The sequence below is a fragment of the Danio rerio genome, chromosome 9, assembly GCF_049306965.1.
Source record: "Danio rerio strain Tuebingen ecotype United States chromosome 9, GRCz12tu, whole genome shotgun sequence".
Taxonomy (NCBI): Eukaryota; Metazoa; Chordata; class Actinopteri; order Cypriniformes; family Danionidae; genus Danio; species Danio rerio.
The window spans coordinates 34,835,001-34,849,859 of NC_133184.1; the positions used below are offsets into that span (position 1 = coordinate 34,835,001).

The 14,859-nt window shown below is 33.8% G+C and overlaps 2 protein-coding genes across 4 annotated transcripts in view; both read left to right on the forward strand.

Moving 5' to 3' along the window:
• Window positions 1-14,859, forward strand: part of dop1b (DOP1 leucine zipper like protein B) — a 54,778-nt gene that overhangs the window by 4,398 nt on the left and 35,521 nt on the right. The window contains exons 1-2 of one of the 3 annotated variants that reach the window (XM_017357831.4): window positions 9,554-9,720; window positions 12,948-13,122. In XM_017357831.4, the coding sequence (XP_017213320.1) occupies window positions 12,985-13,122 (138 nt within the window). In that variant the 5' untranslated portion in view covers window positions 9,554-9,720; window positions 12,948-12,984. Of the gene's footprint in view, window positions 1-9,553; window positions 9,721-12,947; window positions 13,123-14,859 lie in introns of those variants that run through there. The other 2 variants (XM_073912890.1, XM_073912891.1) reach the window with 2 other exon arrangements.
• atp5po (ATP synthase peripheral stalk subunit OSCP) lies at window positions 368-3,667 on the forward strand. The gene is made up of 7 exons (NM_001003843.1): window positions 368-407; window positions 906-956; window positions 1,549-1,659; window positions 1,746-1,875; window positions 2,018-2,130; window positions 2,289-2,375; window positions 3,423-3,667. Exons 1-7 carry the CDS (start codon window positions 381-383, stop codon window positions 3,531-3,533), a joined length of 630 nt encoding a protein of 209 aa, NP_001003843.1. The 5' UTR covers window positions 368-380; the 3' UTR covers window positions 3,534-3,667.

Below are 14,859 nucleotides of genomic sequence, written 5' to 3' on the forward strand. Positions count from 1 at the left end.
AATAATATTTATTTGACTCCAAATCAAGTCAAATCAAATCAAATGAACGCCCTTCATCAATAACATGTTGTCAAGCTTTCTGTATCAGTAAGCTATTTGAATTTTTACAAAATCTAAAAATAATTTGATTTGTGTTGCCAATAAAATAAATGTTAGGCTAATCAGTGGTATATAGTGGTAAATAAGGTATTGTCCCAAATAAAAAGGGGAAGTTATATACTTTAGGCCTTTACCCAAACTAATCCAGTCATTGGTCAGAGTAATTTTCCACTGATCTGTCTAACTACATTACCCATAATGCACGAGCGCAGCTCTTGCGTATTTCATCCCAGACCAGTACGCATGCGCAGTTCTTTTGACCTACACAGTCGCAGGAGAAAATGGCAGCGCTTGGAGTGGGGCTGCAGGTATGACTTTCTGAAAACCTTGTACTCGCTTTATAGAAAATCAACAAATGTGTGCCTTTTTATTCATAACACTATGTAAACAGTAAGAATTGTAAATATTTGAGTGGTTGGAACGAACGTGATATGTCTGGAAACTGAGCGAGGCCTTGACAGGCAGTGTCGAATCCGCAACAGACAGTCATTCAAACCGTGCGCTCTTGTAGTTCGTTACATAGTAAATAATGTTAATTTGCGTATCACCCTTTCAATTGAAAGCCTTTATTTACTTGTTTGTAAAGTACAATGATCACCAAATGAGTTTTTGCTTCTCAATGCTCAATCTGGAGTATGCAGCGCTCAAAATGTGACTGAACATGCGTTTTAAACTCTCTAACGTTATATCATGCAGTGTAGTGGCTTTTGTGACGCAGTGAGTCATGGACCATATATCTATATTCATGATTTTACAGTTTGCAATACTTGATAAATCTGCAAATAATTGTTTTCCTCTTCCTGCAGGTGCGTCAGTTCAGCACCTCAGTGATCCGACCAGCAGCAAAACTCATCAAGGTAAATAATAACATATTCAAATGTGTCATTCTCACAAAATTAATATTAAATACCAGGTAGGCGTGGGCCGGTATAAGATTCTGATGGTATATTAACCTCGGATAAAAATATCACGGTTACACAATATTGGGGTTACTGCTAGATCATTGACTTCTGTTGTCTTCATTAGGTTTCAAAACAAATTTCATTGCAGTTTAAAATGGCATCTTGCATATCTTTTCTGCTGGAGTTATTGTTGTCCTAAAAACTAAAACAAAAAAAAAATGTACATTTAAAAATCTGATATATACCATAGGAATGGTATAGCAGAAAATTTGGTCGGTTTTAAAACCTTGACTTTTCCAAACCATGGTATACCTTGAAAACGGTTATCTTCCCATGTCTAATATCTGGAAAAAAAACTTTTTAAAATATTTTAGTATCATTCAGTGTCAGTGTTGCATAAATTTATTTATTAATTTTAATTCTTATGCACCAATGCATTTACGATCATAAACATTTTTGCAATATGTTTTTGTATTTATGCAGACTTCTGTGGACTTAATAAATCTGTCACCTCAGGCTGTATTTAAATGGTAGTATATTTTTTCAGCCCCCTATCCAGGTCTATGGGGTCGAGGGACGCTACGCTACTGCCCTGTTCTCTGCTGCCAGCAAGCAGAAGAGCCTCGACAAGGTGGAACAGGAACTTGGACGTGTGTCTGTGAGTTTCCCTGTCAATATTTATTTTAAATCTTTTTCCAGTTCTCATACTCAATACTCCTCAATACTCATTTCTTCACTTTCTAGAGCCTAATTAAGGACCCTAAGCTGTCAGGTATTGTGATGAACCCCCATGTCAAGCGCTCTGTCAAGCAAAAGACTTTTGTGGACGCCTTGACCAAGGCTAAAGTCTCCCCCATAACCATCAACCTCATCAGTGAGTTTTCTGTGTTACCCAGGTTGAGCTATTGTGCAAATTTTCAAGTACTTTTGAAAAATAAATATAGATTTTTGCTTTTAGAAAAAGGAGGGAGCATGTTATTGATTATATTATGTGTTTTAATTATTTATATCCACAGATGTCCTATCAGAAAATGGCCGCTTGACCTTGACCCCTGATGTCATCGCTGCTTTTAGCAAAATGATGAGCGCCCACAGAGGAGAGGTCACATGCTCAGTCACCACCGCTCAGGTAAGCGTTATATAAATTAGATTGGTTGCTTGTTTATAATCTTATTATCAGTCTTAAATGGTTTGTGGTCTGTCTAATAGTTAAATTGATGCGTTTTGATGATCATTGGTATTGAATTAAACCCCTTTTGTCTAACTAATATGTCCATATTTTTACAGCCTCTGGATGAAGCTAGTCTTGCAGAGCTGAAAGTGGCACTGAATGGTTTCCTTGCAAAGGGAGAGACCATCAAGCTTGAGACCAAGGTATGTTTATTTTTTCCACAGGGTGGTCTTTTTGTCTTCTTTCTCTAATCATTTTAAACATGTTCAGTTTTTAAAAAGCAGAAATGTTCATTTATAATGTAACATACCTGTTATAGCATATTGACTATTCACTTAGAATACAGAAATTATTGTGATAAGTGATGTTATTGTTATTTTAACAACATGTTATGCCACTGAATAGATGCAACACAATAATAATAATAATAATAATAATAATAATAATGCAAATTAGGATAACTTCTCATTACCTCAAATAAAATTTGACACTGGGGATGCATCTATTACTTTGAAATGGAACTCATTTAGACTATTAATAGTTTTCATGAAAATGTGAAAATTCTACTTTTTCAGCATTTTCTAAAAGAGTTCATGTAAATATGAACTCTGATCATGCAAATATGTTGGGTGATATAGAGTTATCAACTTGAGATCATGTCCATGTTTTCTGCATTAAGTCATTATATCTATTATTTTGGCAGGCCTAAGTATAATAACGTAAACCCTTTTGATTATCTTGGGCTTTATGAATAGGGAAAAAAATTCACCCATTGTTCAGATTTATAAAATAACCTCTTTTAGAAGATTTTTTTTTTGTCAGAGTAAATAGTGGATATTCAAGCAGATCTTGTAGCTCAAAGAATTTAAATGCTGATCATATATGCTGAGAGGAGAGAATTAATGGTGTTAGTAAGGTGCAAATCTGATGCTATTATTGCAATTTCAGGCTAATTTGCATTTCATAGATTTTACTTTTGGCATGCATACTTTTTAAAATAGAAATTTTCTAAACAACACAAAAGCACACAGAGTTTGAAATTGAAAATAGTTGGTCAAATATATATACAATTTGTTGCATCATTTTGCAGATGTCCCTTTGTCTTTTCAATTTCTTGTTTTATCTCTTCACCTGCTCATCCTTGTGACAGTGGGCTCCCAAATAAATTGCTTGTGTCTATCAAAGTCATTTCTGATCTTAACCTTCTTATTGTGATACAGATGTTTAATGTGACTTCCTCCTTTCCACAGTCTGATGCCTCAATCCTTGGTGGTATGATCGTGAGCATCGGTGATAAGTATGTGGACATGTCCACTAAGACAAAGATCCAAAAGCTCACCAAGCTGATCAGGGATACCTAAGTCCTGTGGACTAACCAGACCTAATCAAATCAACATTCAGGAGGTGAAGAACGAACAACCTCTCTGCTATTGTGTAGATGAATGACTTTGTCCAGTTGTGTTCCTAATAAATATTATGTAACATTTAAAATGCATGTGGTGGTGTTTTTCTCTCCCTGAGAGTTTAGTTTTATATTAAATGTATCTCGTTTTATTGCACGCATTTGGACTTAAGGCAGTGCCTTTCCTTTGAGGTTTCATTTCATTAAAACATATTAAATTATGTTTTCACTTTACTCATAATTTTAAGAGAACATAAACCTGCTGATTTAATTTTCCTACCACGTTTTCTGATGGCGATTATATTTGATAAACACAAGAGGGCGCCATAAACTGAACTTGACCAGTACACTCGAATTGTGCTCCTTTCAGTCTATCTTTACTGCAGGGGCGCGTAAACTCTGGCCACCCCTGTGGCCACCCCAACATAATTTTGCGGTTGACATTATTGATTTAAATGAACTTATAAATTCCCAATATTTAGATAAATAAATAAATACATAAATAAATAAATAAAATGCAGTCACTAAATTATTGTTGGTGTTACTGACGTAGCTCTCCCCCTCTGGTTCAATGCTGGTGAAAGCAAACTGACGCATGCGCGCGGAAAACCATTCCCGCGCGCCTCACGCACTCCTGTGTGAATCCCGGTTGGTTGTTTGCATGCACGCCGACATAATAGGCACCGCTCATGCGCCGTGAAATAGGAGTAACAGCCTTTTGTGCAGAAGTGTCGGCACACAGCGAGTTTTGAAAGTCGTTTAAAGTTTATATAATATGATGATGATGTTACTTTCACTAAGCATGCCTTTAAAGCAGAAAGGAGGGATAATGAGTCAGGGAGGTAAGACTTCATAGCATGATTTCTCAGCCATGATCTGGTCTAAGACCACAGATAATTCTATAATACATTTTTTGTATTCTTTAGAATTGTCATAATTAATTTTCATGCAAAAGGTTTCTTAAGTGATGTTGGCATATCACTCCATTTGTTGTTTTCCAGTAATATTTAGGACTGATTTCTGTTATTTATTTAGAATAATAATTGTATATTAATATTAATTGTATTTATTTAGAATAAATATAAATAAATTGTTATATTTATTGAATAACAAATCTAACAATTCAAGAGAGGTGGGGGTGTATAGGGTGGTTCGCCCAGGGTGTCATTTAAACTAGAACCACCACTACCCTCCCCGATTGTCCTTGACAGCACACATACACCTTCAATAGACAGCAATGGCTATTTAATATTTACCTTAAGCTACAGTATATCAATAGAAGAAGCTGCATTAATAAAATGGTTCAAAAAGCAATATGGATAAATAATATTATTAGGTATAGTGAGTGTGTATAGTAATGCCTTTTGTTCAGTTTGTTCATTTGTTTGGGTAATTAATAAACTCATTATTCTTTCATTCATTTTCTTTTCGGCTTAGTCCCTTTATTAATCCAGGGTCACCACAGCAGAATGAACCGCCAACTTATCTAGCACATTTTTACACAGCGGATGCCCTTCCAGCTGCAACCCATTACTGGGAATAATAAACTCATTAATCTTCATTAATTTTAGACATGGCATATCTCGTATGATGTAAAATAAAGGCACGTAAAAAAAGAAGTCATTTATACAGTATATGAAAAGTGTTTTTAAACTAAACATAGATTTTTATTTGGTTTGCACATGTACTTGCTGAATTATTTCAAAGAATAAATTGCAATATTTCAAGTAGAATTAATTAAATGAATAAAACTACATTATTTCATTTACCAGAAACAAAAATATAACATTACACTGAATTCATTTTTTTTTTGTGTGCCACCCCAAGATTTGGTGCGGCCTCTTCTGGCCACCCCTAAGAAAATTTTCTGGGGGCGCCACTGCTTTACTGAAGTGTCAATATCAGATACCTGGATCATTTTAACAGTTCAAGGGTTTGGTTGTCTGTTGATTTAATGTGGTGATGCAGTAAACCACTTATAATGTGGAATATTACAATTTTAAATAACTGCATTTTTTTAAACCGCATCTAAGAGTCTTCAGAGTGGCATGATCCAGTAGTAAACATTTCTTATTAGCAGTGTTTTGCTGCTGTTTTCGAAGTCTCACCCAGCAACAAAGTTTAGAAAACAGCAATTGTTTACATTGAAACATTTGATGACATTAACTTATTTTTACTATAATATTAAACTCTTGTATTCGTTTAAAGTATGAATTAAATAAAAAAGGTTTTAAATAAGTATAATTTTTAAATAAATTAATTTCATCAGAACTTTTATTTTATAGAATAAAACATATATATATATTTTTTTTTAATAATGTAATCATCCAATTTTGAAGAATTTTTTGTGTGTGGCTGTACCATTCTAGTACAACGATTAGGAAATTAACAAGGCACTTTAAAAAGGCTTTATTTTGTGAAGAGCAGTGTCCTCACAAGACGTAGTCTCTTGCACTACTCTGAAAGAGTCTGAAGATGATCAATATTACAGCAGAGTTGACTGTATTGAGTTTCCTAACTATAACTTTCTTACTATTTCCACTGCACACTCTTTGGGTTAAGTCTAACCAGTTTGATGACAAACATAATGTTTCCCATCAGACCCAATTAAATGTATCTTGCTTTCACCATTAAAGTGAACCTTGGACAACTTCTTTCCACACAACATATGAAAGGTTTGGTCTTACACGGTGCGTTTTCAGTCCAAATTCTTTTAAATGTTGAAACTGAGCTTCAGATCCTTACCCTGAATTGGAGAGCTGTTTGGCTGCAGTGTTAAACACATTTATGTGTAATTCTTCAACTACTTTGATCATATCTAAAAATATATATCATTTTGTTCAAATTCCTCTTTTCAAACTAACAATAAAACTACTTTTTAAAAATGTACTACCTTTCTATAATATTTTTTTCATACTATTCAACCACCTTTTTGGGCAAAATCACTTTTTTTCAGCTTGTGGCACACCCAGAGTTTAAAGTATTTAATATTATTTATCCGGTATCTATTAATGTGTCTTATTTAAGCAAATAATTTAAATATTTTTAGTTATTAATGTGAGACTGTTATCAATATTATTTTTATTCAAAATACAGCTGTCGCACAGTATCAGTGTCATTTCCACCACAACACTGTAATGTCGCTTTAAAAAGTTTGTGAAAGAGTATGGAGGTGGTTTCTATGAAAATGAATAGTGTCATCTGAGAACATGTTCAAGTTGGAGGGAATTTAAATTATCAACAACACTTGAAGAAAAGTCAAGGTAAATATTGCTTGATAAGGAAATACATTTATTCTACGTCATTTCCTAACATTTTGTACCTTCAAAGATGTTTTTAAAAACCAAACAAAATGAAGATAAATAAGAGTGTTTTGTATACATGAAAGGCTAGCATCAATTCAAAGCTAATCGGTGAAGCTATTTTTCACTTTTCACAATAAACTGTTGAAATGTCATTTCCACCACTGTCATTTCCATCACCACATACATTTAAAAAATATATATATTTAAAAAGTTTTCATCACACATTGAAAGTGTATTCACAATGTATGAGTTCATGCACTATTTAATTTACAAGTTCACTTTATTTATTTAATAATAAGCTCTTAACCAAATTAATATTAAGTTTTAGAATGACAGGTGTACAATTCAGCATAAATACAACTAATTTATTTCATTATCAAATGTATTATATATATCGTGGAAAGATTGGTTAAACTAGATACAAAAATGATCTTATAAACAATGTTTGACTGCCATAATTTATAAAAAGCTGTTGAGATGTGGTGGAATTGACATTTGTTCAGTGCAACGTTTATTTTGAACAAGTTTTATTTTTTACTCAACTTCACAAGGCTAAAAGTGCCTGCAGTTGAAGAATGGCCCTTATATTTTTTGGATGACCAACCTTTATGCGGGACAAGTTTGCTGAAATATTTAGGTGTACATGAGTGTTGTTTTTAATATGCTAGACATGTAAAGGCTTATAAACTTTATTCTTGTCTGATTATTTTGTTCTACAAATTAAATAAATAATGAACACCTTTTCTCGCAAAGGGTGAAAATCTCATCTTTTAGTATTCATTTGGTCAGCCTGCTGAGTGTTTAAGCAATGCAAAGTCAGGGAAAAAAAAGCTGTATGTTCTATAGTTTGTTCGCATAAGCATGTGAAAAGTCATGTGAAAAAGTTTGTACACCCTATTGAATTTCATGGTTTTCTGTATTAGGACACAAGTGAAACCTATATGGGCCTTGGCAGGTCTTATAAAACCTCAGATGAACATCAGCAAATGACGACTCACACTGTGTCATTATTTATTTCACAAAAATAAAGCCAAAACTTAAAAGCAATGGGTGATTAACTTTAGGACACCATATAATTAACTTTTAGCAGTAATTACTTACAATAATCATTTACTATGAACTTATCAGTCTCTCAGACTTATGGAGGTTTTTTTTTTTTAACACAGATCCCACCCTTCAGTCAGGATGAGGTTTGAACTTTTAGTGTTGCAACATCTTGACATTTTTTCTTTCTTTTTCAGCTATTCTGTTGTTTATTTGCCGGTGTGTGCGTGGCATCATTGTCTTGTTGAATGACCCAAATTTGGTTAAGCATTAGCAGTGTGACGAGCATTGCATTACACACGTGATGTCTCCAGTCCAGACCAACAAACTGCTAACAATCTTTACTGATGGTCAGGTATATAGGTAATTAGCTGTGTCTGACTTATTTTTGTTAATGTAATGTGCACACACACATATATATGGTATGAAAACACAAGTTATAACTAATAGGAAAACTAAAAAATATTATGCAATAAAAAAGACCAATGCAGTCTGTTATTGTTGTATACTTTATTGTTTATTGGATTTTTTGTGGACTCAATACGTAGAATTTCAGCATTATCTGATACAACAAAAAAAGTAAAAACAAGGTATCAAAAAGAAAAAAAAAACTTTATATTTGTGCACATACATTAGATTAGTCAGTATTGAAGTCAAATCTGGAGCTAATCTAACAAAATAACTTACAATAACCGTCCAGAATGAGTACACATAAATCTTTATGTTAGGGAAAAATATCAAACAAAAAATAAAAAGAGCAAAATTCAATAGAGACTAAATGATTATACAATTTTGTTGACATTTAGATTTGTTTTCACCTATACTTTCTCAAGAGTTTAAATGAATTATCTTTCTATTTCTAAAGATGTTTAGTGACTAAAATATTATTTAATATAAATTAAAATTATAATATATCTGTTTAAAAAATCTGTTTTGTTCAAATGCACCAAAATATCTTCCCTATATTCACTAAAAATGTATTAAAAAATATTCATTTTTGAAATGGGGTGTGCTTTATGTTGGGCATGGTATATAACCTGGATTTTAAGGTAAGATTTTAAGTACGTACAGATAGAATGGGGTGCTCTAAAAATTCATTTTTCACCATATCTTTCTATGCTCGTCATATACTGTACTATGCTAAAAAAAACTACGTTTAAGAGGGAGGTCTAGTGGGAGATTTAATTACAGCTCTTTGACGGTCTATATCCATCACCCATTTATCTATTTTTGATGTTCATTAAAAGTCGTTTATGGTGTAAGTTGGCGTTGGTTAAGTATGCCTGATAGTCTGTAAAGCGCTATTATAACAACTGATGCACTGATGGTCAGGCACTGTAAAATGTGACAGCTTGGTGCGAGAAAAGTAAACAGATGACATCCTGGAAGATACCAACGAACTGGGGTGAAGCTGACAGAGAATGTAGATCTGTCACGGATGTCCTTCTTTAGCCCCGCGCTTAAGAGAAACTAGATGAAATATGAGTTGAAATAAACGAAATTAATGTATGATTGAAAAGTGCAGTTAAAGGTTTGTCGACTTTACACCCCTCGTGTCATCTCCGCGTGGTTTGCACCCCTCCGCCCATCAGGAAGTGTACACAAATGATCTGTTTGGTTGAAATCAGCTGAGCGATTCAATTCTAGCTGCTCTCCGCTTTGAATTTTAGCATGACGCATCTGTCCTCTCTTCCGCTACCGTTTTACTGCTTTTAAAACTGTCGATTTGTTTAAATTCATATGGTTATTTGGCACGAGATCCAGTGATCTGTCGACCATCCTGTTTTGCTGCAGTGGGTGAGTCATTACTAGTTCTCACAATAACATATCACGTTTTAATGGATGAAATTAAATGTTTAAATGGTTGATTTATTTTAAACCATCATCAATAATGTATAACCTTTCTTATATGACAATAGATTCTGGCTAGGATTGTATTTGTTTTGTTTAATATTATGCAGAATTAATATTTATAGTTCCATACATTCAACCATTCAGAATAATAGTGTCCAGTATATTTGAGTGTATTGTGAATTTCAGTGGTTAAAGGTTTAACAGTGAGGTTTTATACTCAGTATGCATGGGTAGGTTGGATATGATGTTCTGTGTGAAGTCAATGGATACAACAAGGACAGATTTGAGTTACATAACAGGTCTCTCTCTGTTGTTTTGCTGTGCTTTACTGTTGCTTGAGTAAAGCTATTGTGAAACAATTATAACAAAGATACTTTCATAACTGCTGTCATTAATGAGTATATCTTTCAAACACCTATTACTATTTGTAGTAGATTTGATTGGCACCCTGTGTGCTGTTTTAACTGGTACTGTATTCTGCAAAGAGGAGCACTGCTAATGACAGGATCAATAGTCCAATATTATCCTGGACAACTACTGTATGTACAGTAAAACATAGCCAAGGGAGAGCTGGTTTTTCAAAAATATATGCTTTTTGGAGTGCTTGACGAATGAATCCTCTCTCCTTTCTTTAAAAATGTCAAAGTGTTCACAATACGGTGTCAGGGATTTGAGTAAGAGAGATGGATAATTCACAATGTTCAAAAGAGTTGCAATAATTTGATCAATAGTGTCAGAAAATACATTGTATATTGTTTCAAATGCAGTTATTTATCTATTTAAACATTTTATTAATTGAAAATCACCGTTCACTCTTTGCAATAATGTTAAGCAACTGTTTTCAGCATGGATTATGTGAAGTGTTTCTTAAGAAATGTTTCTAAACACATCAGCCTATCATATTGATTTTGAAGGGTCATGTGATGTTGAAGAGTGCAGTAGTGGCTGCTGACAAACATTTAAACATTTAAATAAATACTTGCAGGAATCTCTTCACCTTTATTTTGATTTACTGACCAAAAATTAAAAACAGAAATCACAAAAATGAGCATCTCTGGCATTCACAAGACAGAACCATAGAAATGAATGTTTACTGAATGTCTTAATTTTTTTATAATATGATCCCATGCCCACAATGCTAGTTGTTTTGGTTTCTGTCAAGCAGTGTGTATACAAGATAAAAATATGGATACTATAATGCTCTATCTGCCATTTGTAAGACTTAACAAGCTGCCATCATCACTTTAAAGGCTGTCTGTTGCTCCCTTGCGGCTTTATTAATGAGCGGCTGTTATAATGAGCATAAGCTGTTGGTGATATTAAGAACATAAGCCTGGATAATTGTGTGAGTGTTTGTGTTTTGTTTATTGGCTTTCTGCCTCCTGCCAGAAACACAACCACTTTGACGTGAATGAAGTGCAGGAATGGAATTTAGTACTTGATATTAAACAGCAAATCAGTGAATTGAATTAGAAACGGTTTAAATTCATAACAAATAATGTTGTATACATGTATAGGTGTATTAACGGAAAGCCAAACAGGTAGTTTTTAGAGTACTTGGGAGTAGATGTCAGAAGATAGAGATCAGATTATTTTGGGTTGGTTTGTGTTCAACAGGCACGTGTTTTGGGGCTAGCTTCTGTCTGTTAAATCCTCTGCAAATCTCTAGATGCCCATTTGAGGCTCGTAGCATCAGATTGAACAGATGTAAGTGTCACAGCGTGTGTTTGCATGCTTGTATGTGTGTGTTCTCAGGGCTTTTAACACCGGAGAGATAACAGATGTCACCATATCTAAGCAGAGACTATAATCTATCTTATGGTGTCTGTTGCTTTGGGTGTCTTGTATATGAGTTGGTCAACGCAGAACTTTTTGCATTTTTTTTTGCCCATGTTTTATCATTGTCGGCTTAACAAAAGTGATTGTTCAATTTAATGTAATGTGCATTTATGTAGTGTATGTAGTGTAAATTGGTTTTAAAGTCAGCAGTCCATTCATTTTGAACAGTTTGACCGGTTTAATCACAATTTAGAGGCAGTTCAGTTTCGCCTTTATTTTTATTGTTTTCCTCAACATTTTTGTTGCATAGGACCTCTGAGAGGACAATGAGGTCAAGAGAGGCAAAAACCACTTTGCCCTTCAAAGACTCTTCGGTATCTTTTCGACTCTGTTGTTTAGTTTTAATTTTCAATGAGTAAATTATATTGTTTGCCTAATTCATATTTTTTACTTTTTTTGTAGTTATGAGAAATTGAATACTGTCAGGCATGTAGAATGCTGGTAATCATTCACGTTCACTTAGAATTACAAATCTGTCACTATATGGACTACAAATCCTGTCATGCACCACACTCTCACACCTGTTTCTGTTCCCCAATAATTGCTAACACACACAGCTGAAGCTGCTCAGAACTGATTACATGGATTTTAAAAGCAACACAGACACACATACCAGTTGCTGAGTCTTTTTTCTTATTTTACTTTCTTTATGAACATTACAACGTATTTTCTCTTGCCTTGCTTTGCCATGTTTTGACCCGCCTTGTTTGTTTATGTTGCCTGCTACCTGTCTGTACTGACCATTCGCCTGTGTATTAACCACGACTCTGGATTTCCTGTATACATGTGTTTTTCCCTGTGTTGATCGTTGTTTGCCCGACCATTCACTGTTCAGTAAACTCTGCATTTGGATCCGCACCTCCGTTGTCAGCATCCCCATTCACCTTATAAATTCTTTAAATGAACAATTATTTGCATTAACACTTAAAAGTTTGGAAACAGAAGTATTTATTTTAAAAAGAATTCAATAAATTGATCAAAAGAGAAAGTGAAGATTTTTACAATTATAGTTGTAATTATAAAGATGAATTCAAGCTTTCTCTTCCTTTTAAGAATCCTGGAAAAAATTTTCAGTAAACATTTAGTAATGCATTTTGTTGTATTGTGTGTTTTCTTTATTAAATAAATGCAGAGTTAATAAAATTTGATTTTATTTTAAAATATGTGAAAATATTTTTGAATCTTATCCCAAACTTTGGACTGGCAGAATAACCTACAGTAACTCTATCCTGCCTTGAATTTTGGACTTCACTTTGAATTTCACTTCACTTCACTTCACTTTCATTAGTTCAATGCAAGGTGTCTCATGATTGGCCTGTTTTGTCTCATAGACAGATGCTGAGCATGCTGGGACATGACTGAGGCGTGATGGATCCAGAAGAAGCCGAGCTTCAGAATGACTACCGTTACCGAAGTTATGCAGCTGTCATTGAGAAGGCGCTGCGAAACTTTGAGTCATCTAGTGAATGGGCCGATCTCATCTCCTCACTGGGAAAACTCAACAAGGTAGAATACCTGAAAAAGTTTTTTAACTGTTTTTTAAATCTCCTGTTCACTGACACTGTGGTTCTTTGTGATTCTTAAAATGCAACATATACAAGTAAAAAAAACATATACAAAAAAAAAAACATATACAAGCGAAACAATTATTGCCGTAATGCACAAATATTTACTATTTACATTTGGTTTACCTCACGTGTCCTCTCTCTACAGCTTAAAAACAGCATCAGCTATGTACTGTATACACCTTATTTTGCATGCCAGACAAGCAAGCTCTTCTGTGAATATGTGACTATGTTAGACTTTTAATTCATTTTCCGCTATGAATAACTGACAAGGAATTGCAAATGACATCAAATGGTCAAACTGCTCAGGCTACAAACCAGTGTAGTTATGACACTAAATTCAAATTAAAAGCATATATAAATGCAATGAAATATGTGTCGTGGTTTTCTGTGGAGTATAACAGTATTCAGATACAGATATTTAATGATCAAATATAAATAGGGTCCCACTTTATATTAAGTGGCCTCAACTGCTCTATACTTATGTCAAATATTAAATACAATTTAGTAACTGTGTTCATGATGGACTTTTGGTGAGCGGAGGTCTATGACAGGTGGGACTTTGGTTCTATTGAGGTGGGATATGGGTAGGGCTAGAGATGTACAGTAGGTTATGGTGGTATGGGTAGGTTATGGTGTGAGGGATGGTCAAATAGTGTATTTAAGGATGTAATTACAAAAATTAAGTACAATTTAAAAACATGAGTTTACACAATAAGCACGTTGTAAGAATTATTAATTTCAGTTCAAGTACATATTAGTTATGACTACTTTATAAAAATTTTAAACAGTTTGTTTTGCCTGAGTGCTTTAAACTCTCTTAAATTTCTCACAGTTACAGGCCTTAAAACAAATGTAGATGATAAACTTTCAGTCTTTTTTGAATGAGCTCAAAAATCTCATGTGTTCTGAACTGTGTCTCCTGGTTAACTGGACTCCCGACTCAATTTTGCAGATTCTACGATGTGACTGTTGCAGATGTGCACATAGTGATATCGATGCTGGAAATCTGATGCAGAAATATCACATTTAAGTTACAATATGGGATTAAACAATTAGGGAAGAATTTTAAGATTAAAACAATAGACAATTTTGGGAAGCTTTCGCTTTAACATCATTTGAGAGTAGAGAAGAAAGAAATAGAATATCGGCCTTGTTACAGATTTTTTTAGGGAAGTGAGAGAATGGCCTTAATGATCCGCAGTCCTGTTGAATGAAGGCGTTCTGTAAAACATTCCTGCTTGACCATGTTCAAAGTACAGCTGATTTGAATAAGCTGAACATGGCTTGTGTACACTATCTAATAGATTAGACAAATACTCTTCATCTCTATCTTCATCTGCAAATTCTTTCTAAGCACTTGTATGTGCTGCCGTGAAAAAAGGAAATAAAACTTATTTAAATCTCCTTCTATATGACTTTGTACAACATGTGATTTTTTTTTTTGTTTGCTCAATGGGACTTTCCGGATATTATATGAGTGGCAAAACAAGCTGTCTAAATATATGTGAAATCTATTAGGTTTAATGTAAATGTTAGTTACTCGACAGCTAAAATGACAGTAACAGTCTTTATTATCCTTTTAACACACTTTGTTTGCTTACATTTTGATATCTATAGCTTTGATATTTAGCATTATTGAAGCTATGTCTTGTAAAAACATGTCTGAAGTGCTGTG

Bases quoted from the DNA above. Each gene is read 5' to 3' on its own strand.
- atp5po (NM_001003843.1), top strand. From the start codon at position 381: ATGGCAGCGCTTGGAGTGGGGCTGCAG. The intron at 1,876-2,017 runs GTGAGTTTTCTG...TTATATCCACAG, and splicing joins CATAACCATCAACCTCATCA to ATGTCCTATCAGAAAATGGC. The intron at 2,376-3,422 runs GTATGTTTATTT...TCCTTTCCACAG, and splicing joins CCATCAAGCTTGAGACCAAG to TCTGATGCCTCAATCCTTGG.